Source organism: Lutjanus erythropterus, chromosome 15 (assembly GCF_056507025.1).
Source record: "Lutjanus erythropterus isolate fLutEry1 chromosome 15, fLutEry1.hap2, whole genome shotgun sequence".
Lineage (NCBI taxonomy): Eukaryota > Metazoa > Chordata > Actinopteri > Lutjaniformes > Lutjanidae > Lutjanus > Lutjanus erythropterus.
The window spans coordinates 21,462,828-21,488,078 of NC_139331.1; the positions used below are offsets into that span (position 1 = coordinate 21,462,828).

At 38.4% G+C, this 25,251-nt stretch overlaps 1 protein-coding gene across 14 annotated transcripts in view; it reads left to right on the forward strand.

Moving 5' to 3' along the window:
• The window catches only part of ptprk (protein tyrosine phosphatase receptor type K), a 144,626-nt gene that overhangs the window by 113,608 nt on the left and 5,767 nt on the right, over positions 1–25,251 (forward strand). For 3 of the 14 annotated variants that reach the window (XM_084738222.1, XM_084738224.1, XM_084738225.1), the window contains 16 exons: positions 1,169–1,304; positions 6,273–6,302; positions 9,478–9,638; positions 11,148–11,183; positions 14,557–14,568; positions 14,967–15,154; positions 15,702–15,789; positions 17,112–17,257; positions 19,243–19,260; positions 20,252–20,288; positions 20,409–20,506; positions 20,812–20,928; positions 21,148–21,302; positions 21,448–21,583; positions 23,201–23,350; positions 23,779–23,952. In XM_084738222.1, coding sequence (XP_084594348.1) covers positions 1,169–1,304; positions 6,273–6,302; positions 9,478–9,638; positions 11,148–11,183; positions 14,557–14,568; positions 14,967–15,154; positions 15,702–15,789; positions 17,112–17,257; positions 19,243–19,260; positions 20,252–20,288; positions 20,409–20,506; positions 20,812–20,928; positions 21,148–21,302; positions 21,448–21,583; positions 23,201–23,350; positions 23,779–23,952 — 1,682 coding nt within the window. The remainder of the gene's footprint in view (positions 1–1,168; positions 1,305–6,272; positions 6,303–9,477; positions 9,639–11,147; positions 11,184–14,556; positions 14,569–14,966; positions 15,155–15,701; positions 15,790–17,111; positions 17,258–19,242; positions 19,261–20,251; positions 20,289–20,408; positions 20,507–20,811; positions 20,929–21,147; positions 21,303–21,447; positions 21,584–23,200; positions 23,351–23,778; positions 23,953–25,251) is intronic. The other 11 variants (XM_084738229.1, XM_084738230.1, XM_084738231.1 and 8 more) reach the window with 9 other exon arrangements.

The following is a 25,251-nucleotide window of genomic DNA, read 5'->3' on the forward strand; positions in this document are numbered from 1 at the left end:
TCACAAAGCTTTTAGTACTTTAGCAGGTGATATCTCAAAGGTTACAGTCTGTGAGGAGTTTTTTTTTTTTTCACTTCTGCTGTCCAACAAGCATTAACTCTGTAAGTTCACACAAGAAACAAAAATATGAAACTACTTTTCACACTCTTCAGTTTGGATTTTTACACGTCTGCAGGATTTCTTCACTTGTTTCCCAGAGATTTTAGTCCTGCTGAGATGTTCCTTTAATGTCATTTGTTACACAGTTTTGTTAGGGATTCAAAAGTCTGTAAATTCTGATTAGCAGACAGTTTATATGTATAAGATAACACTCTTATGAAGAACAGACTGTTGCTATGGACACAGCTCTGATCATAGACTCTGGAAGAGCAATCACTTTTAAATCAATAATATAATTTTTAAATTGATATTTTGTGTTTTATTTATGAGTTGAATTTGACTGTGATTCCATTTTGTGTCTGGCTCCTGCATCACCCTGCTGGGGTTTATTTCACCATAATAACTTGCTCACTGTACATTTTTCCTTTACTGAGCAGCTTTCTACTGAGGAGTACATTCTTAAAGGGATAGTTCATATTATTTCAAGTGGGGTTGTATAAGGTGCTTATCGATACCGAGTGTATTACCTGCAGTAGATGTTGGTCGGCACGCCCCCAGTTTGGAGAAGCAGAGAGGAGCACCAGCACAGAAGTTAAGCAATGTACTGCTGTGGACAGAGTCAGCAACAAAATGTATTTTAGACACTTTTAGTCAGACTTTTTTGATGGGAAACCTCCGTTATATGAGCCAAATGTAGCTCTCTCTTATTCGACCAGCCCTCTTTGGCAAAAACAGCAATTTTACCTTGTAGAACAGTTAGTTTGTGTGTGGTTTTGTGTGACTTCGGTGTTTTAAAGGGTTGGTTTGGAGTCTGGTTCTGGAGTGAGCGATATTTGGCTTACAGACAGTGGTTTCCCATCGAAAAAGGCTGTCTGGGGGCGCTTGGATAGCTCAGTTGGTAGAACGTGCGCCCCGTGTACGGAGGCTGTGACTCCTCTGCAGCGGCCGTGGGTTCGACTTCCCACCCATGGCCCTTTGCTGCATGTAATTCCCCCACTCTCTCTCCCCATTTCCTGTCATGTCTTCAGCTGTCCTGTCATTAAATAAATTTATTGACATTATGTTATAGGTGCTACAGAGGAACCAGAAGTCATCCCTGACCCCGCTAAACAGACGGATCGGGTGGTGAAGATCGCGGGGATCAGTGCTGGTGTTCTCGTCTTTATACTGTTGGTGCTGGTAGCCATCCTATTGGTCAAGAAGAGGTGAGTGACAGACCCTCACACCGCCCACTAAAACAGCTTCACTGAAAAAGTTTCACAAAGGGTGCAAATACTACACGAACAACAGTGTTACACACCAACACGCATGCAGATGCAAGAACACGCGGACACGAATGTGCACCCCAATCCATTCTTTTGTTGTGTGTTGGTCCAGTATTTGCTGTAGTAACACCATCTTCCATCCATCCACCATAAAACCGTTGATCTCCCTTCAGAACCAGCTTGATAATTTCCTGGAGTTTGTTCTGTTTTAATGAAATAAATAGCTGAAGTCTTGTTTTTCCTGAGATCCATGTGAAAACATCCAAAATTAGAAACTCCTGCCAAGCAGTTGTGTGACTTAGTGCAAGAAAGATCTGAGGCCATGCTTCTTTTTTTTTGTCTCGCACGGTACAGCTGTTGAATGAAACTAGACAAAACAACCACTCAGAACAGCTGACTCAACTTAGACTGAGACAGAGAAAGAGAAAACAATCCCCAAGCAGAATATATAATAATATATGCATAATATAGCGACATCTATACCTTGAGTGTGTTATTGTAAAGGTAAAGGGATGCAGAATAAAGGTCTGTTTTACATAGAGAGGGACATTTTGGCAGAGATTGAAAGAGGAAAAAGTCAAATGTTTGAAAGTGGAGAGTGAAGTGTGTTTGGTTGAAGAGAAATTAATTGTTTTAAGCCAATGAAGTGCACACACATTGTTCTTTTGTTTATTCATCAAGGTTCACGCTGGAAAGAATTCAAGAGCAACAGTTTCTCATTAAGTGTAATGTGGTGTACGAGAATACACACCTAAAAGAGGGTTTTTCAGGTATGATGATGGCTTTTTCAGATAAAAGAAGAAAAGAAAGAACATTTAAACATAGAGACTGAAAGAATGACATTTCACTATCATTGTGTCTCTCTCTATATATATCTCATCCTTCACTGTGAGCTCTGAAAAGACTCACAGTTGGTCCTGGTGTCACTTAACGTTTTCGTCTGTGATGTGTTAGCCTGGTGCAGGGCTCCACCATGTGGTGGCTACACGCAGCTACAACATGAGAAAGCAGCTGCAGTCCTGAGACATTACTGAGAAGATAAGTCTTATCCATGTCTGTGACATTTCCTATAGAAACCTGGCACTCTTGTGGTATTGTCCTATTTCTGTAGTTTAGTAAAGTTAAGATGACCACTTTATATTTATAAAGCACCAGAAGTCATTTAAAAGTGCAGTAGGTGATTCTGGACAAAGGTAGTTGATTATTGAATCTCATTTCCAATTTGTGAAATATCAGCGCTTTGGGACTGAGGTCGGACCAAACCAGTAACCCAAAGCGTCGATATTTGACAAATGAGACTTAACAATCAACTATCTTACCGACTCGTTATTGGCCAATGTTTCCCGTCACGTGTAAGAGTTTCTGAAAGGCCTGAAAACAGAGCCAAGAGTAGGAGTGTATCAGCTCTCAGATGTATGTCGCTTTGATAACCTGAGTTCCTGAGGGTCATAACCCAAACTGCAGGTCACCAAAGCTTCCAGGCGTTCCAGTGCCTTCATGATTGTAAGGGGTGCCTGAAAACTTAAAAATATACTTTTGGCCTTTGCCTAAGAAAAAGACATGGAGTTATTATTTTTTAAGATTATATCATTATATTTAAGATATGAATTTCAAAAGAAGGAATGTCATGGGATAAGGATGCACTGAAGACATGAACACCAGCTGTGCTCACAGAGCCTTTACTCTCTGCTTAACAGCCTCCTCCTGCAGAAAAAGTAAGAGACAAGAAAAGTAAGCTGTTAACCAAAGAGCTAAGAGAAAACTACCAACTGTGAGAAGAAAAAACAGAATCTGTCAAAAAAAAGAAGCCTGTGAATTACGCATGATTCTTAAGAATTAAAAACATAACAAGACAGAGAATTTTACAAAAGTTCATAAAAATATCAGGACAACACATCTCTGATTTAGTATTCATAGGAAGTAATCTGCTCAAAATTCATCCAAATTGCTTGTTTTACTCAGACATTCTGCAGATATTGTGTTTACTGTTTGGGTCAGTTGTACAGTTTATCAGTTGTTCTGTATTTTTATTGTTTTACATTGAATATAATATGAAATATCCATAGAACTATGTCACTTGGTCAGGGGTCGTCAGTTCACTCAGTGAGAGAAAAGAGGTCCCTTCACAGAAGGTGTTGGGAACCAGGGTTTTAAGCTCTTAGGAGAGCCATCTTCATGCCTTGTACGTAACACCCACTACTAAAGTCAGCTTTTATCTGGTTTATCTGAGTGAGGTTATATGAGGCTGAATTGTGCCTTTGTGCCCTTCAGGCCGTGTGTGTGCATGCACATTTCAAGTCATGTACACGAGCGTATGTGTGTAATAATTAACTATTACTAAACATGTCGTTCCTCCTGTGACCTTTCAATTAAAACCTGGTGTTCAGGGAACCTGAGTGCCTCATTAAAACGGGAATAATTAGGAGTTTAATTTGCATATTCATGTCAAGTGCATCATATCACATCTTTTCTTCTTATAATAATAAGTATCATCATAAATAGTTTGGTTTGCTCAACGATCACCATGTATCTTGGACTCATTTCAAGATATTTAAGATTAATTATCATCAGCTCTTTCAGGGGATACTGTACATGATCTCCTCTGAACACTGAAGTACTGCATCTTGCCAAAGGCTTTAAAGAGCAACCAGGAAATCAGTCTCTCAATTACAACCAATCATGTCTCACTCAGCAAATCAAAAACAATTAGAGACATTAAATTACAGTCAGTAATGAACTCTCGTCATCAGAGAACTTTGCTCTTGCAGCCCTTGACCTCCATATTTTTGTTCTAATTCTCTGAGTGAATTCATGTGATCCAGCGTTCTTGCTGCTGCTTTAGTCTCAAAGTGTAGTTGGAAGTGATGACCAAAAGACCTGAGCTTAAAGTGCAGGGTAGGAATATTATATTTACCGTAGAAGTTGTTACTATTTATTGACACTCAACAGTGTTTAAAATATACTCTCTATTTTCCAAAAACTTGACAGTGTTTGATCCATAGTTTGCAAAGCAGAAACAAAACAAGATCGCTTCCTAATCCTAACCAAGTAGTTTTGTGCCTACGCCTAGCCAAACTATGACTGAATACAATGTTGACAAAAACAGAGAATAAGTCTAAATATGAGTCAACATAGAGTCTTAGTTTCACACCAGACTCAGACTCCTAGAGACTTTATAACTCTTTATACTTAAACTCAGGGGCCAGGTGTAAATAGCTAACACACTCTATAACATATTTTACTGAACATCATCTCTCCCTCGAGGTTTTGATAAAAGAAAATTTGTCAAATTGAAAAATAATGCATGCTGGGGAGGTAACTGTTCTTTATAACTCTGTAATTGCATGCACAGCCTGAAGGAACTGAAATCAGTGTCTGTGGTTGTCTTGAACTGTAACCAGCTCAAGCTGCATTCATGCATGTGGGCCAGAGGAGCCTTCAAATTAAAGTTGGATAAATCGCTGAGCATTCAAGGGATTGCCAAAGGATCGCAGAATGGGGTTATAGCCAAGTAGATTTACACATATAAGTAATTTGACTTGGTATTTTGGTGCATAACACTAAACATAGTAAGTAGAAACAATATCGAAAAAGTTGATGAGTAAGCACTTCAAGTCAAGAAACACCAATAGAAATGAGCAAAAGCTGACAACAAGAAATATAGAAATTATGGAAAATATTCACAATATGTTACTGTCATTTCAGGGCTGTACAGTTTTGGGCAGAAATGTGCACCAGGGAATATGCAGAACTTCACTGTATACATTGAAAAATATTTGAAATGTGGAAGATAGTAATCTGAAAAAGCTGTAGCATTAACAGATGGCGTTGACCTTACGTTAATGTAACCTGTTGTGTCAGTGGGAGGAGGGTGGGGTGTAAAAGTATCAGTATCAGTGGGGTCTTTAAAGTAAAACACCTAAAAATGTTATATTTAGGTTACTTTAACTATATATTATTAGCACAAGCAACTGAAAAGGACAGTGTTTCTCGGTTAATATGTGATGCTTTTGTTGCTTTTTTCTTAGTTACATTTTTGGCTGATTTATGAGGACATATGAGATTGTGTAGCAACAAACATTGATCAACTCATGACAGCAGTTTCTGGTTGAGAAAACTTGTTTGCATTTCTCTGCATGGGGTATAAAAAAGCCTTTGAGCTACTTAAAGCGAGTGCCAAAAACTTGGTTTGAGTTATAATGTATTCTTGATATGAGCTGTGACATCATTTGTGTTGAGCTGTGACATTAAATGACATTTTTAAATCGATTTGTAACCCTCGTTGATAACATTTAGTAGCTTTCCATAAAGGTTTCTGGGGAGATCAATCTTTCATTGTCATTGAACCTTTACAACTTTGAACAATACTGCATCTTTAAAATGGTGGGACATGATGACAGCGCAATGACATCATGCTTGCTTTACAGGAAGCGAGCTGCGTGGTGTTACAGATCAGATAGCTTTGTGTCAGTTTTGACAAATTGTTTACTATCCATAATAGGAGTAAGTAAAGGTGATCAGGGCTAAAAATTTCTAATCAGGGCCGTGCAGCTAAAAAATATTGCATGAATGCTTAAAATGTGACGCCTCCAGAAGTAAAGAAGAGAAAGACTGCATGTTGATAGTTTAATATTGATAGTTGGTTGTTATCTTAGCAGTAGTTTTTTAGTCTCTTAGCTTGTTTTGTAGTATTTCTGTAGCATTAAACTTGAGTTTTTACTTTTTTAAAGAAATAGGGCCCATAGTTATTATAACAACCCCTTGCATGACCCTCAAGTTGTAGCAATCAAAAGGTGTTTTCTTCTGTTTCTGTTGTTGCTGGTTGGGAACAGGACAGTATTGTCCTAATTTGTATATTCATGACCTTTGTGTCTCATTCTTTGCTTTCTGATTGGCTCACAACCCCAGGAGGACCTACTATTCATACTCTTATTACCTGTAAGTAAACAACCAATCAACAATCAGCTCACCCAGCTGCTGTTACCTTATTGGGCGAACTATTAGTGGCTAGTTGTTGTTATTTTTAAAGATGCAGTATACTTTTTTCAAGACAGAACACATTTTTCAGCTCTGACCAACCAGCCAAAGCCATCCTCATTGACGCCTTGCCAGGGTGGGGGTCAATTCACTTTCATGTCAGTCGAGTTTAGTGAATTCCTTACTTTCAGTCATTTGTATGAACATTTTAAAGTCCTTGCCTACTGAATACACTTTTTGAAAGAGAATGTTGATGGTTTCCAACCCACGTATAACTACAAAATCAATAAATACTGAATGATTAACAAACCTAGTGTCGGCTTCTATTGAAGGGACTGAACTGACAGTGAATTGACCTCAGCCCTGGTGTCCTCTACATGCTCCAAAGTTGCTCTGAAGCAGGCTTACGAAGGCCAAAGTTGGCCGTAAACCAGAAAAAAAGCAGGCCGAAGTGGGACGACACTGGCCTAAGCGTGTTATTTGAAAAAAGAATGCTGCACTTGTGACTTGTAGCTCTTTGTGTGCATGTAGTCATGTGATCATCCATCCGCCCATCAAGTCACAGGTATCACGGTAACTCTGCTGCACATGCTCAGTGTCTCTGGAGCAGTCCAGTTCCTATTCGGAGCACGTGGCTCTGATTTTGGGTAGTTCTTGGTGGTTTCTCTTATGTTGTGGGTGCGCCTGTTTCTACTCTGTCTCACCAGCTGTGACCAAAATGGATATCCAATCTCTTCCTTTAAAAACTTTGAAAAAAAGCACAGATTAATAAAAAATACTAAATTAAATATTAAAATAAAAATTCTATTTTCTCTGACTTTCACATCAAGTGAAAATGCAAGACGATTTATCATCTTTTTAAATATGTTTATAAGGGAAAACATCATCTGTTTTTTTCTAAATAAAAGCCCCATAGAGTAACTGCACCTTAACAGGAAGCTCAAGATAAAATAAAACCACTTTATGTTAGCAGGAAACTAGGAAGGGAACTAGTTTTTCAAAATGAAAGCTCAATGCAGTAACTTAATCTTACCATAGAGCTCATGATGAGACATGTTTTTCAAAATAAAAGCCCCAGACAGTAACTGTAACTCAGGATGAGGATTGTTTTTTAGAATAAAATAAAAAAAAATCCAAAGACCACCACACATTAACAGGAAACTAGTTATGGGGGGCAGTTTTTCACAGTAAAAGTGACAGGAATACATTATTACTCAATACATTTGTTTTCTTTCACAGTCTTGAAGCATTTTATTACTACACAAACGTTCAAGCCATTCTCTTGTTAGTACTGGTAATATTAGTGTGAGGATATCTGCCAAAAATCAGGCACACTGAAATTTTCTCTTTTTGTCCTCAAACCACTCTTTAAAAGATGACCTTTTGAAGGAGGGGATATTGCCATGTTTTAGTTCTGCTATTCATTAAATTGCAGGGTGTCTTGGCATGTTTTTACAAAGTCAGTATTACAGGTCATTTTATGAACACGTATTGCGCTAAAAATCAATTCACCTTAACAATCCAGACTTAAAAAATAAATAAAACTCAGATAGACCTCTACTCAAGTTCTGGTCACAGCTTCGTCACTCTCTTTATCTCAGTTTCTCTTGCTCTCTCTATTATGTACAACGTACACAGCATATGGTGGTTTATTATTTTTATGTATGGCCTGTGTGTTTTCCAATAATACACTCATAAACACACAAATCTGGTCAGCAGTTAAATCAATGTTCTACTGAGTGTGTGAGTGTCTGTGTATTATGTGTGAATGTGGTCTTAGAGGTGGAGTTGGTGTGTTTTTGGGGTCAAGAGGTAAAATATACAATAAAACACAGCATGCTTTCTGTCTGTTTCCTGGGAAAAGGTCAGAGCCATACGCTGTGTCAGTTATGCAACAATCGAAAATCAATTTCTTCATCAAACCTTTTATGTTGCAGCTCAGACTCCTCCAGAAGTGAGAAACTAACTCATTTAAACCAAAGCGTGTAAAACATAATGAATGTTTGTGGACCTGTACAGATGTTGTCCTAACTGATGCACATCTATGGCTCTGAGTACAAAATGTTCCTGCATGCTCGGTCATGCTCGAAGTATTAAGCCCTCTACAGTTGTTTTTCCTGGGATTTTATGGATTGCTCACACCGAGAGAGCCAAACCTGAAAATGATACCTTGATCTTTAGATTTTAATCTTTTATTTTTCTTCACTGGGCATCAGTCTCATGATAGAGAGAGGTTTTTAAATTATTTCATGAAAGCAATCTATTTCCACAATTTAATATCAGCCTGTGAGGAAAAATAGGAGATTAAAATTAAAACTCAGGTATCTCCAAAATGTGTCCGTCCAAGAAAAGACAGTGTACAATTCTCTCATAATTCTGGACTAACTATTGATGGACTTCGAGTGCTACCACTCATTCTGTATGATAATAACTGTGGTACTTTGGTTGGTAAATGGTTTTTCCTAAACTTCTATGATCATAAGTCATTCCCTTGTTGTTGTTTTGGTGGGATTTTTCCTTTGCTGTCGGATGAAAACCAAATATTCAGTACTTTTTTGTTTGTATTATGTTTTGTCTTTTTGCTTTATGAGCTTTTAATTCACTTCTAAAGCTAATGAAATTACAAAAAAATGAGCACTTTCAGACAACCAGAAATAGAGCTGAGAATAACACAACATTTTTCAAAGGCTTTCATCTGACAGCTCATCTATGGTGCCGAGGTTGATAACAGGTTTTCCCTTTGCTACATGTAGGTCATAGGTTATTTTCCCTGGTCTGTACTAGATGCTATTTTCCCTCCGCTCCTTTAGCCGAGCCTGTTACATGCTGCCATTTACAAATAAGCCTATTCCTCTACCTCCCCTGCCTGTTCTCTCCTCTTTCCTTCCTCTCTTTTTCTCTTCTCCCCGCCTTTCTTCCTTTCTCCTTTTCACTTCCTTGATAGCTCTAATCTCAGCAGCCTGCAGCCCCCAGCCGTGCTTTTATTGCAAAAAAAAAAGATGTGACACCAACGATTTCATACAAAATACTTTAAAATTCGAGACTAGTCCTTACAAGGCAGTGGTCTGCAGGCTAGCTGATATTTGTGTATTTGTTCATAAGATGCCCTGACTGTGTCTTTCTCTGCCCCCGACAGGAAACTGGCTAAAAAACGTAAAGACGCCATCGGAACAACTCGGCAGGAAATGACTCACATGGTGAACGCCATGGATCGCAGCTATGCCGACCAGAGCACTCTGCACGGAGAAGATCCCATGGCTGTGACATTTATGGACTCTCACAACTACAACAACAGATGTAGGTTCATAAAGACTATTATGATTATATTATAAAAATATTTAACTATAAATCGTAGCGTTCACCATCAAAACACAAATCTTTGCCAATAAGTGAGCTTGGAATCTAATATTCAGTTTGATCCTTTCCATTCAATACATCTACAGTACATATTTTCATCTTTTTTCTCTTCTGTCTTAACTGATGAGACTTGATAATGTTGACAATAATTATTGTCATTCGGTTAATCATTTGGTCTCTCAAATGTCCAAAAATCAGAGGTGGGAGTAAGACACATACAGTATGTGCTAGTCTTAAGCTAGTCTCAAGACTTTCCCTTCAAGTCGCAAGAAAGTGGAGACATAAATACATGAATAATATCTATTTATACACATATTTTAGTTGGAATAATTTATTTATACCTAAATCCTACAAAACTGACACTGAGATAAGCAAGTACATACACAGATCTGACATAAGTCACACACAAATATGATGCACCTGGGCTCTATGCCTGCCGGTGCCATTTTATTGGCCGTTGGGTTGGTTTTGGTCTGCCATTTGGCTGTTTTTGTCGCACAGACCTGGCAACCCTGCCAGTTGTCTTTTTCATAGCTTGAACTTAATGTTAACTTTCTAGCTACTGTTCTACCAGCCAATGAGGTAGCTAAAAAGATACACCTTGCATACTGCTGTTCTCTTCGCACTACCATAGTATTATAATTGAATACAAATTATTTTTAGACTGGGCTCTGCCACCTAGTAGGTTGCCATGTTTACACACATTGGGCTAGAAAACACCTAATCATGTCAAAAACATAATTTCTCAATATATAAAAATATATAAATATTTAATGAAATAGTAAAGTCCTTTCAAGTTGTCTGTCTCAAGTCTAAGTCAAGTCTCAAGCCATGAATACCAAGTAAATAGCAAGACAAGTCTTTTATCAATGTTAGTCAAGTAAGTCTCAAGTCAGCAACTTTGTCAAGTCATGTAACTCGACTCGAGTCTAAAGTGGCATCTTGTTTGTTCAAACCATCGGCTCAAAACATAAAGATGTTTAATTTACAGTGATCCTCTCACAGTAGAGACGTGGGAACAAGGTTATGTTTGGTGTTTTTGCCTGAAAAATTGAGTAATATAATGTTCTTGCTGAATAGGTCAGCTGTAAAAATAACAACTCAATAAGTGATTCAGCCTGACCGGTTTTACAATTTGAAAACTGGAAACAAGGAAATGTTGTAGAAAGGGTACATGTTTATGTCTGATGGATGAGCAAGAGAACTGCTGATCATTTGTTGTAAAGAAAATGTTTTTAATTATTTCTCTCTCAAGTTAAATACTTTATGGCTTTGGCAATATCCACTCATGTTTAGGACTCGAGAGAATGAGGTCGGTCAGTAGCCAGGTGCTCTCTGTTTCGTGAGCGTTTGAATTTTCCTGATGCTCACGGTTCACTGTTAGGTTCTCATCTGTGTTTGAGTTACACTGAAATTTAGAACATTTCCTCACCGTGTTTCCTCCCACAGTGCCCAACGATCCTCTGGTCCCTACCGCTGTGCTAGGTGAGACTTCTGGCATGGTTGGATATGTCACATTTATCACCAGTTCCCACCGGTTTTGATCACCCATCATCATCTCAAAGCCCCTATGCTTGCAGCCAATTTTGTGTCCCGGCTTCCAGTAAAAGTGTCGGAAAAAGTGTCCATTACATTCAACAGTGTTGTGTAGTGTATGTTTATGTGGGTGGATAGTTTGGCTTGATTGAAGTTTTGGTACCACATCTTAAAAGTGCAGATGTTTAAAGGGATAGTTTGGATTATTTGAAGTGGGGTTGTATGAGGTACTTATGAACAGTCAGTGTATTGCCTACAGTAGATTGACACGCCCCTCAGTTTGGAGAAGCAGCAGCTTCTTAAAAGCCCATATGAAAGAATCAATATCATTTTCAGTGTACACTATACTTTGAATATTTTCACCACTTTACCTTGCCTTAAAGGCAAACGACTGTTATATAAACCAAATATCACTCTTTCCAAATTAACCAGACTCCACTGGCGATATCAATCATTTAACCTCACAGAACCAACCAGCAACTCCTGTGTTCTCTGAGGTAAAATGACTGATTTCACCAATGGAATCTGGTGGCTTTAGAGAGAGCAATATTTGGCTAATAAAAAAGTGGTTTCCTGTTGGAAAAACCTGTATAACAACATGGTAAAGTGGTGAAAATATTCTAAATAAAGTGAACGCTTAAACTGATATTGATTGTTTACATTTTTCTGCTGACCCTGTCCACAGCAGTACAGTACACCTCTCTGCTTCTACAAACTGGGAGCATACTGACTGCCATCTGCTGTATATAATGTACTGACCATGGGTAAGTATATCATACAACCCCATTTCAGATAATCTGATATAGCCCTTTAACAAAAGTCTCTAGTATTGCCACATATAGGGACCAATCAAGACTACAAGCTGCGAAACGTACTGAAGTGAACACAACGAGAGAGAAATACAACAAAAAACTGATGTTTGAATTTGGTTCAAAGCGATTTAAAGATGTGTAGTTTTTTGCTACCTTGTGCCAACTCTCTTTGTAAAACATGTCCGGTACTAAAAAACTCCAACAGCCAAGCACTTCATCTATCGTATTGTGTTTTCCCTTGGTTCAGTCACTCCCAGTCCCAGCCACGTTTTCTGCTCCCTACTGAGAGTTATTGATATTCACAGTAATTGCCATCATTCTCCCTTAGAGACCTCATTATTTCCACAGTTTTGATTTGTTTTAAGGCATGCCATTTCCTGTCCCAAAAACGACAGAAACTGATGCGTAAAAGGAGGAAGACAATTTGTCACATTGCCACATTGCAAAACGACTGCAGATTAAATCTGTGACATCAAGTGACAGTGAACAACTTATTGCCTACAGGCCTGGGTGTTTGGTGGATCTGGAAATCTGCTCGAGTATCTACCATCTGTGTTATTCCCCAGCCTTGTTTTGTTGCTGATGCCCCAGCCTGGATTGTGAAAGCTGCAGTTTTTGCCAAGTTGGATGTTATTCCAGCTCCAATGTTGCGCTGCAATGTGTTTATCTTTAGTCTAGTCTGGTGTTGACACTGCGGCATGATGTGGAGTTCTAACATACCCTTAAGGGCTCCACAATCCACAACGCCACCAAACTGTGTTAATTAACTGTTCCACTGCCTCTAATTTGGAGTGAAGGCTGCAGTTACAATCTGTCTTGGCCAATCACATCACAGAGTGTGGAGAAGTAGCAGGAAGTAGCGAATTAAGAGGCAGTGTCGGGTCAAGTTTACTGTTAATTGGCCTGACGAGGGCTTAACAAACCTTTAACAATCGGTAATGAGCTAACATGTCCTCAGAGCAGAAAAAAGCATCAGTTGGATGAAATAAACAGTGTCAGTTAATAAACACGGGTGGAGATGAAATCGGTCGGTTGTGCTACAACCCCAAGCTGTTCCATTATACAACCTGTCAGTCTGTGCATTACTACTGCCAACTCATATTATCCCCCACAGCCCAGACATGTTCACCTGGAAGTTCTGCAACAATTTGACCCCATAATTAACTGCAGATGAAAATAGTTCATCAATGCATCATCTTCCAAAATGCACAGTTAAGTACATCATAGATACTATACTCGCAAGAGATGATTAAACCCGCAGCCTCTCTGCACTATATAGCAGACGATTGCTCATCTGTGGTTTAATTATATTGTTTTAAATTAAACTTGACTAACAAATGTATCATATAGTTCCAGGTGTGAAGCGATAATCAGCCTGGCTGGATATTCAGTATTTTTGCAATGAACTAAATACTTTTTTTAATCCAATGGCTGATAAAACAAATGAATTGAAAAAAGCAATACTTTGGCTCTGATGCAGCCTCTCTCTGTCTGTAGTCCACTCTGTAGTCTTGCCTGATGTTGTTGTTGCTATCTGACCATTAATTAGGCTACTTTATGTAGTGCTGGGTAGCTTATCTATAATACTGCATCATAATTATTCAGAAGATTTGTTTTATATTTTGCATTAATAATCTGAATCTGCAAAGTAACTAACCACCTAGCTAGTTTTCAAATAATTGTAGCCGAGTGGAGTAAAAAGTACAATTTCTGCCTCCAAATTGCAGTGGAGTGGAAGTATAAAGTAGCTAAAAATGGTTATTAGAAACTTTGAAACTTTATTTTTACTGCAAGTGTACATACATTAGTTTCCAAATATCGGTATTCTAGTTTATTAATAATCTGTGTCTGTATGAGCCCTGAAAAACAAAACATATGGGACAATCCCTGGTTTGTAAACATAGAATTACAATTACTGGTGGGTATATAAGGCGTAGAAGAGTTTTGACAAGTATAGTGAAAAATACGTTAGCACCATTTGCTGAATAAAGTAATGTAGCTGTAAATAGCAACATACTACTTAAGGGGGAATTGCAGTCGACTTTAGAGTTCATTAGTTGGTGTATCTGGCTGTTTGGTGTGACATGCAGAAGTTGTGTGCTCACTGCCGAGGAGAATGGGGGTGACAGCATTGTTTTTGGTTGTCCGTCAAAAATCTTAAGAGTTGTTGGTTCATTAGCGATTCTACTCTGCTGGTCAACACCTACTTTGCATTAGACATTCCCAGACGATTAGGTAGGTGACAAGATCTCCAACTGTCTAGTATCGCAAGTCAGCTATAGATATTGTTTTTAGTTGAATGTCAAAATTCAGTTAATGTTTTCTTCATTTTTTCATCTGCTGTTTTTTGCGTCATCCATTATATATAAACCTTTGAAGTTCTCGTAGATCGATCAAAGTTGTCAAAGTAACCTGCAGTTCATGTTCAGAGTCTTTCTAACAAATCCTTTTATCCTGCAGTCTGACTAAACCTTTTTGCTCTTTTCTTTTTCTGCTGCTTTGACATGTAGTTCCAATCACAGGTGAGTATAGACAGAGAAAACAAAGTGACCCATTGTTTGTTTGGTTTGAGGAAAATATGGTATTTTTTAGCGGCTGCCGTTGGTTTGAGAAGTGGAAAAAGTCATTATTTTGTTGCTTTTATACATGTAAAAGTAAGACATTCTGTGCAAGCCAGTAATCAGCGAATGTACATGCTTTTATCCAACCTGCCTTCACTCACAAAGCCTTGGAAATCCTTTGACTACGTGATTCATCCTTCCAACCTGATAAGAAAAAAAAAATGGATCCATTTCATCCATTTTCTTACTCTGGACAATATGAAACACTTCCTTCAGTGCCTTTAGTGGAGGCACTGATAAATGCGCTGCAGCTGCTGGGTTAATTTGCGATTAAACTGCAATGTCTTCTTTCCTTGTAGATGAGAACCACAGCGGCTCTGCAGCAGAGAACAGCAGGCTTCTGGATGTTCCTCGGTATCACTGTGAAGGAACCGAATCTCCTTATCAGACAGGACAGCTGCACCCTGCCATCAGAGTGGCCGACCTGCTGCAGCATATCAACCTGATGAAAACATCTGACAGCTACGGCTTCAAGGAGGAATATGAAGTAAGATTCTTATCAGCAGTACTTTTACTACTAGCACTACAGTAACAGTAGTTTTTGCAGGCTGGTTGGAAAATGGCAAATGTGTTACCAGTAAAAGAGGAAGATGGATATTTATGATCCTATATTGAGGCTGTTAACAGTGCAGTAGATTAAGGTATCTGTAATGTATTGTAAACACATTTTAGTGTTGGAAACAACGCAAGGCTTATTGTGAAAATCAATGATGGTTTATGTGATGTTTTGGCTTTACATTAATATTACAAAATGACTGTAAGTTTGGAATTGCCTTTTAATTTGAGAGAATTTTCTGCCTTATTGACGAAACAGTTAAAGAGCTGCACTCATTTTTTATGATCTCCCCTTTTTTTGTATCTAATAAGTATGAAGTCACCACTTACTGTATGTACACACAGAGTAAACCCACTAGAGCAAAATGATCGTTAATGCACTTCCGTCTGCTCTGAGTCATCCAGCAGGAGAATTATTGTTGAGGATCCATGACGTGTAATTTTCTTTCCTGTTGTTTCGTCTGTTGTTGGTGATACAGAGCTTCTTCGAGGGCCAGTCGGCCTCCTGGGATGTGGCCAAGAAGGAGCAGAACCGCACCAAGAATCGCTATGGCAACATTATAGCATGTAAGCATGCAAGCTTCATTTATGTGTGCACACCTAAGGATGTTCCTAATGACTAATTTCCCAGTTGATTGCAGAACAGATATTGTAATTAAGACAAACAAACAAACAACACAAACCTTCGAAATAGAGCACAATTTAATCAATAAGGTTGTCTGAAAAAATACTGTGCCTTTTGAAACCATTAATCATTTATGAACATTGCACATTATTTATAAAACATGACAGCCACTCAGGTTACCGTCCACATGATGATATGCCAGTTTATTCTGACACGGGTTTCTAGTATGTGGCTGCGTAACAGATTAGATGGAGTTAACTGGCTTTGTCCATTAATAAAATATTAGTTATCAGTTTAAACAAACTAGTAATTCTCCCTTGCAAGGATAGCAATGTTTGATGAACTAGTCAACAGCTGCAGACGCCCAGGAGATTTAATGGTACAGTTTATGCTGCTTCCTGGAGTCTGCTTGGAGGGCGCGTTTCACACATGCGCAGTAGATCGGCATCTACAGCATCAGCTTGATCAATTTTGCCACTACAGTTTATGGGTATGTGGATGTCTGCACAGAGCGTACGCCCTCTGATTACAAAATTACATCACACAGACCCTCATGCAATCACAAACATGAAAAGTTTAACATCAGCACTAGTTAAGTTGCGTACCTGCATGAAAATGTTGGAACATGCTAATGTTGTTGCATAGTTTTATTATTGTTTTAAAAATTTTAATGTATGAATTGTTTTGTGTAAGAGTATTGTCTGCACTACATGTTTTTATTTGTCAATAAACTAACTAACTAACTGGTCTCAGGGCACAACAGCTCCAAGAGACCCTGCGTTTCAAGGACTCACACCTGTGATCTCTTCTGTATTTCTGCCTTATCTCTAATATAGCACTGATAACAATATATCATGAGACTGTAAAACCATCAACTTTAAGCTTCCACAGAGATATTATACATGATATGATACATAGTGTCTTTTGCCCTTAAGGTAGTGTTTGTTTTCTGGTAAGAAAACGCTCAACATATGTTCTTCTAAATCCTAAAAGTGTTTCTCTGTAATATCAAAAGTTCATCACAGAAAAAGCCACAAAAATAATAATAATAATACCTTAACAGTCAAAAAGGTGTTAAATCTGTGTGGGTGTGGTGGTTTGATCCGATCTACAGTGAAACTACATTTTTATGGGCTTGAACTCCATCAGTGTCATTTTCTGCCCTAAAACGAATATTCTCTTTCTCTTTGTCTCTCCTCTCTGCCACTTCCTCTCTCTCTCTGTTTTCATCTTTCCAAAACTTCCTTCCTGTGTCTTTCTCTAGATGACCATTCAAGGGTTATTCTCCAGCCCATAGAAGATGACCCCTCCTCCGACTACATCAACGCCAACTACATCGATGTAAGTGGAAACGCATCGAATGCTACTATTGGCTCCCAACGAAACCAACGAAACCACACTCCCTCGCTCGTATGTCAGGCCTCTATACCTTTATTGCGTCTACCAGTCATCCATCGTGCCATTTTTATGCATCCAGCCACCCCGAGAACACGTCATACATACAGTACATGTGTCTTCTTCAGGTGTCTTTCTTCTGTCTCTATCCATGTATTCATGTATGCATCCATTTAATGAATTTATCATAGTATCCTGATACAGCCAATTTAAATTACGTTTAAGTCTTTGTGAGATATTAAATACTATCAAATATTATATACAGCAGTCATGATTTAGTGGAATTACTGCTGAGAGCTATACAAAGAGAGATGTTATTTCTTCATTATCTGACTCTTGTTTTAAATAAATAGTTTGACATTTTGGGAAAAAAGCTTATTTGCTTACTGCTAGTGCTGTTAAAGGGACAGTTCAGGTTTTTTGAAGTGGGGTTTTATTATCAACAGTAGATGGCCGTCGGCATGCCCCGGTTTGGAGAAGCAGAGAGGAGTCCCAGTGTAGGAAGTTAAGCAAATATGCTGCTGTGGACAGGGTCAGTGGCAGAAAGTATTTTAGCCATCTAAAAAAAAAAGTTAAAGTGTACACTATATAATACTTTCACCACTTTACCTTGCCATCATACAGTTTTTTTCTGACAAGAAACCACTGTTGTATAATCCAAATATCGCTCTCTCTCACTCAACCAGACTCCATTGGCAAAATCAGTAATTTTACTTTGCAAAACACAGGGGATGCTGGTGTACCACTGCCTCGATTGGCTAATTTGTGTTATTGTGTGACTTTGGTGAATCCAAAATAACCATGTCAAATGCCAGAGTCACACAATAACACAAACAAACTAACCAGTCATGGCAACGTTAGACCAGCAACTCCTGTGTTCTGCAAGGTAAAATTGTTGATTTTGTCAAAGAGGTCTTGTTGGTTTGGAAGTAAAACAGTAAAAACATTCTAAATACAGCATACACTTAAACTGATATTGATATTTTTTTGTGTTTTGTTTTTGGCTGTTGACCATGTCTACAGCTTTTCATTGTTTTGCTTCCTCCAAATAATACAAATTGTCCCTTTAACATTAAAAGCTACCCAAAGAGAAATGCTATTTCTTCATAATTTGACTCTCTTTTAATGAAATGGTTAGATATTTTGGGAATAATGCTTATTTACTTTCCTTTCATGCTGTTAGGACGACTTTTTTTTAAACCTTTGGACAGAGTTAGGCTAGCTGTTTACTGCTGTTAAAGTCTTTAAGTTAAGCTAACCAGCTGCTAGTGCTAGCCTCACATTTATCATATAGCAGTGAGAGTGGTATCAGTCTTCTCGTCTAATTCTAGGCAAGAAAGTGAATAAGAGTATTTCCTTTAAAAGTCTTCAGTCCGTTCATCTTTTAACTGGTCCATCCAGCCATTCATCCCATTTATGTAGCACGCCCTTCATTTTCCATCTCCCATGTCTAGTTTTTTTCTATCATTTGTCTGTCCATTCACTCCATAACTCCATCTATCATCTGTGCATCCATTAGTTTTTCCATCTTCACCTCTTCACTCTGCTGTCACCTTTACAACAATCATCTGCATGTTTGATTTCACACATTGTGCTTTTTAAAATGCTAATTCTGCTGATAGCATTATCTTCTATATGATCATTAACTGCCATTAAAACTGTCACATGCATGCCACCACTCACATTAAGCCAGAATTAGAATGAATAGAGTGGACACTCCCTGGTGCATCCAGCTGATAACTACAGTTTGAAGTCTGTTACGTAATTTTGATTTTACTCTATCAGCTCTCTGAGTCTTTGAGCTGGAGACATGACATCAGGAAGTGTCCCTTCTATTCAGTCTAAGTTTTAGATCATGTTTTTTTTTTCTGCATGCCCTGATCAAACTCCCATTATGTCAATGCAACTTTTCTTTTTTCTGATTGACACTCACTGACATTGTTGTGCTTTCTTTCTTTCTTTCTTCCACTCGTTCTTTCTGCCTGTGGCTTGGGCTATAGATTTGGCTGTACAGGGATGTAAGTATCACTGTGGATTCTCTCATTCATGCCCCTCAACCTTTACACCTCTTCACCTACACGTCCACGTCACGTTGTCCGTACATTTTGAGTTGCCGGGGGTCGCTGCTGCATGAAAGATTTCACCCCATCCTGCCCTCCCACCACCTTACATCCCACTGTGTGCTGTAAATCTGCTAATGCGCAGTACCTGTATTTGTCATTGAAATCAGGACGTCCCAGTCAGTGGTTGTCATAGCGTTTTGAACCTGACAGTTGTTATAAAGGTGACAGGAATTAATGCACCTGTAGATTTTGGGGTAATACTTTCAATGAAGCCTGTGTCTATAATGCGTTATAAAACTTACCTTACCGTTACATAATAAAACATTATACTGTGCATACAGCAATGTATACGTGTAGTTATAAACACTCATAAATGTTCGTACTGCTTTGTAACATCAAAATACATTATAAAGCAAGTCATTGTAACATTCGTATATAATGTGTTATGATTATTGTTATAAAGTATTATGAAAGTGTAGCTTGTGCTGCTTATAACTACACCTGTACACTGCTATAAGTACTGTATATGGCATTATAGGTGTTGTTACAATGCATTATAATGCGTTATAAACATGGGCTTCATAGAAACTGCGGATTTCATCAGGGCCTTACTTCAGACATTTTGCAGCTTTGTTCTGATAATTCAGAAATATGAGCTACAGGTATTATCAGTAAAAGTTATCCATTACATCCCCTTGATGAGTGGCCAACTAATGAAGTGCAGTTAATTTGCATTTCAACTGAACCTGTAGCACAAAAACAACAATTATATTCGATATATCCTCAAAATATCAATGTTAAATTAGGTATAAATTTCTCAGCCATGCTCTATAAGGTTAATGTTGCACTGAGGTCATCACCAACTGTGGTTTTCTAATTTTTTACAAAGTGATACGCACAGTTTTTATGTCTATTGAGTTGTTGTGTTATGGTGTTGTGTTTTCAGGGCTACCAGAGACCAAGTCACTACATTGCTACTCAGGGTAAGATACTGCAACACTGTCAAATTTATGATACAATACAAACGTACGACGACATGAGTGCTGTCTTCACCAACACTGTAATAATAACATAAAGTACTGCATGTGTGTCTTTGTGTGTAGGTCCTGTTCATGAGACAGTGTATGACTTCTGGAGGATGGTGTGGCAGGAACAGTCAGCCTGCATCGTCATGGTAACCAATCTGGTGGAGGTTGGAAGGGTAAGCAGCCCTTTTACTTGCCTTTTGCCTTGCAAAGTTCAGGCCTAGCACTGGGTATCATTTACAAAATACCAGTACCGTTAACATGATACCAATACACAGAGTACTTCATTTGAATCATTTTCCTCTACTTCATTCAATACTCATTGTGTGAATTGAAGCAATCCTGAAATAATACAGCTGCAAATTATGCTTTTTTTTTGTATCAGACACCACATGCATGTAGTACAGCCACATTTCTTAAAGTAAATCAGCTGAACATGTTTTCTTTTAATCACTGTCATGATCATTTTTCTTTTAAATAGGTTAAGTGCTATAAGTACTGGCCAGATGATGCAGAGGTGTACGGAGACTTCAAGGTGACTTTTGTGGAGGTTGAACCTCTGGCTGAATATGTGGTTCGCACATTTACACTGGAGAGGGTGAGTGATAATTTTTTAGCTTACATTCTGCATAATTTCTCATAATCTGTCATTTTTTAATTTAATTTGTAAAAATAATTTTCAAAATACTTCCATTTGTTATTATTATACCCACTTATACTAATGATTAAAAAACGTTGACTGGTTGTATTTGTGCTTTTCTCTCCACACTAATTAATTTGAAATGTAAGCTAAAGATGTCTTTTGATGTTTACTCAGCGTGGTTTCAACGAGGTGCGGGAAGTCAAGCAGTTCCACTTCACAGGCTGGCCTGATCACGGAGTTCCATATCACGCCACGGGACTACTTTCCTTCATCCGCAGAGTTAAAATCTCCAACCCACCCTCTGCTGGGCCAATTGTGGTCCACTGCAGGTATAAAAATACATGCAGACCTTTATATAAGATACCACATATGATTAATATGCACCCTTACATCTAAAATCATCAGTCATAAACTGTTTTCTCTCTTAATTATAGACAAATAGAGTGATTTCTCTCTGTGTGTTTGTCTCTGCAGTGCTGGAGCCGGGCGCACAGGCTGTTTCATAGTCATCGACATCATGCTGGACATGGCAGAGAGAGAAGGAGTGGTTGACATCTACAACTGCGTGAAGGCTCTTCGCTCCAGGAGGATCAACATGGTACAGACTGAGGTGACTGCATTACCCATCCTCCATCTGCATCCACATCTTAGAATGTACTCAATAGACCCTCCCTGTAAGACTCAGCCATCAGCATGGTGCAGGCTGAAGTGACACCCATTCATCAACATGTCATCTCACTTCATAAACACTGTTAATATATAATTTAATGTAATACTTATTTCTGGGTAACAAAGGTGAAATTTATCTGTTATCTATTTAAAGCCACTTTTTCAAGGATTTGAAAATATCTTACATTGGCGCCATCTAATGGGAGAATTAAGAACTGCACAGTGGCAGCGTTGCATGTCAATCCTTCACTGGAGACGCACAGATATACAGATACGAAAATGTGCATAACTACATGCAAATAACAGTAGCTGTTTTCCAATTGTAAGCATTTTTTTAAAATATGTTTTTATTATTTGGAGTGCATAACTGGAAAACAGCAACAAACAAAGGGAGGAAAAAACAGAAATAAACACATCCTTAGTAATAAAAATAGCCAGTTTTACAAAAGTAAATATGCAAAAGATAAGATGAGACAAGATAAGATAATCCTTTATTAGTCCCCCAGTGGGGAACTTTGTAGTGTTACAACTGCAAAATGGCTTGGTAAGTAGAAAGAAACATTAAAAAAAGAACAATATAAAACATGGGAACAATATAAACAGAGGAAATATAAGAATAAGAACAATATAAACAGTATCTAAGCACATTAGTCCTTAATCTGAAAAAAATCTCTATACCAGATCTCATCAAACACACCTCCTCTATCTTCATTCTAAAATCTCCATTTTTCCCAGCCACAAATTATACGTGGGTATAGAGTCCAGTTTCCACGCTCGAGCTTTCCAGTAGCCTTTGAAAAACAGAGAGAGAAAAGTAAAAAGTGTGTTAGACCTTGATTGAACTCCAGTCGGATGTGCTGATCAATAATGATCTGAAATTTCCAGCTTAAATCAGTTGCCTACAGTTGTCATGATGCCATCTATGCACGCTGGCATGGCACTCCTGATGTCTGATGAACATTATAAGTAATAAGCGGAAACAATCTTTTGTTTTCTTGTGATAAAGCATTATCTCGTTATCTTCAGATACCAAAGCTCATTTTCTTAAGATAACAAAATAATTAACTTGTGATCTTGTAATAAAGAAGTTCTCTGTACATAACATTCTTTCCTGGACACTTTTTGTTCATGTTGTAATCGTTACTATAATATTCACATGCTGTAGGATGTTTTTTTTATTTTATCCAACTATGTATTTCATCCATGGGATAACAAAGGACATTCACAGTCATTTACTAAAGCAGCCTTCAGTTCACTCTCTGTCTCTTCACTGAATTGAAGCTGCAGTCTTTTGCTTCCAAAACTACAGTTTCCTGAGGTGAAGTAAACTAAAACATGACAGTCATCATTTCATCTCATCTCGCAGCTTCATCTCCCGTCAGCCATCAGTCACTCACGCCGTCAGCATGCTCGCTTTCATTCGGTATCACAGCTGTTTGTGTTCTCCATGTGACAAATTGTGTGCGTTTTACAGTTTGCCAATGTTTTCTTTTTAATGAAGGAGTGACAGATGTGTGTGTATGTGATAATATGCATGTTTTGAACTATTTGCCTTCAGGAGCAGTACATATTCATCCATGATGCCATACTAGAGGCGTGTCTATGTGGAGAAACAGCCATACCAGTCTGTGAGTTCAAGGCTGCTTTTTATGAGCTGATCCGCATCGATTCGCAGACCAACTCCTCACATCTGAAGGACGAGTTCCAGGTAAACATGATTATAATCTCTATTTTCAGCCCTTAAAGAGACACTTTTTACAATGTGGCTGTAAGAAGTTTACTGTTCTTTTCAAGCAAGAAGAACAGAGGCTCGGCTTGAGTTCATTTCAGTTACCAAGCATTTAGAGGCTGAGGCTTTTACAGCACAAAACAAACATCACAATATCAATAGAAATGTTTAAAGCCACTCCTGCAGTGTAATCCTCCTCTCTGCTGTTCATCCATATGCTCAGTAGTTTGCCAACAACAATTGCTTCAACAAAGTTTCAGGCAGAGTTTTTGAATGAATTTTATGATATATTTCTGTCTTAATGGGACCGACCTTACATTCCAGACTTTGCAAAGGAAGGTAGAGGGTTTTAGGACAACACTGCTTATGCACTGACTTGTATGATATACATCTCTCTCTTTGTCCAGACATTAAACTCGGTGACTCCTCAGCCTCAGCCTGAAGACTGCAGCATCGCATTGTTGCCTAGAAACCAAGATAAGAACCGCTTTATGGATGGCCTACCTCCTGACAGATGCCTTCCCTTCCTCATTACAATAGATGGAGAAAGCAGCAACTACATCAATGCTGCTCTGATGGATGTAAGTCCATGACACACTCACACACTCATACAGTAAGGTTGCGTTATTTTCAACACATCAAGCAGGAGTAGTTTGGGACATTTCACACTGTGTGTGTTTTTTCAGTGAATGTTGAAAGAGCCTTTTCAGTCTTGTTTACACCTGATATTAACATGTGTCTTGGGTGATCTAAGCACAAGTATTAAGTCAGTTCACACCTGGCATTAAAAATGCATCTCCACATGCATGCGTCCAAAATGGATCTTTCCCTGTATGCTCTATATGCCAAAAAACACGTATATCATTTCAGTTTGCAAAGACCAAATGTGTCATTTTTAATTTGAATTTGATGGACTTTATTGCTTTTGCACAAATGAAACAAGAATTAGACTGGGGAGTGTTCCTAGGGGCCCGGCCTCTCTGATTACTGTACAAAAACACAACTTTATAACTTAATCAACTGATTTTAGTGAAGCTGGATCATATTTGCTGTTGCTAACTGAAGCTACCATTAGCTTGTTTGGTCAGTTGGCTGCACAAGCTCAGCTACTAAGGGCACATTCAGATAGAATCAGGCGTTGGGTGAAAACGGCAGTCATCTATTTCATTTTGAATAGGGTTAGTGCTTTTAGGCTGCAGTGATTTGGACTGCATGGGATCCTGACAAATAATACAGCAGAAAAGTTGAAACAGAGTCAACATTTTGTTAGCTTTAAGTCAAGCTATAATGCAGAGTTCATGGACCAAACAGTGATAATCTCCCAGTTAAGAACTGGGAAAGAACTAATAGTTGCTGACTTAATGTTGCTAACTCAACCTGCTACTCTGCTGCTTCAACACATTGTCCAGCGACAGCAATCACAAAGGGTCAAAACTCAAAATCAAACTTTCCGTTAGGTTTAAAAATATAGCCATGGGCTCTTTTATTTTGCTCTATTATTTTCTATCATATTTTCTAATAGGACCATAAGCCACATGTACATATTACCACTTAGAGGATGACAGTTGAGTAGGCCGTCCTTCAGTGTGGCCCAGGCAGAGCATGTGAGCGCAGCAAAGCAGAATTGATGTGCGTATATTGAAGCTTGTAGTGCATTTTTGCCCACAGGCTACAGTTTAAACTAATGCCGAATTACAATGCAGAATTTTCTTTTTTGTAGTGAGCGATTTGATTGGAGCAGGATGAAATCTGAGTTGAGCATGGAGCGATAATGAGTGGAGCAGCTCAGTGAGCAGCTTTATGCAGGGGAGCTGGGGGGTCAAAGAAATTCTCACCATTCCACTCCACTCACATGCTCTGGGCCAAGGACACATTCACAT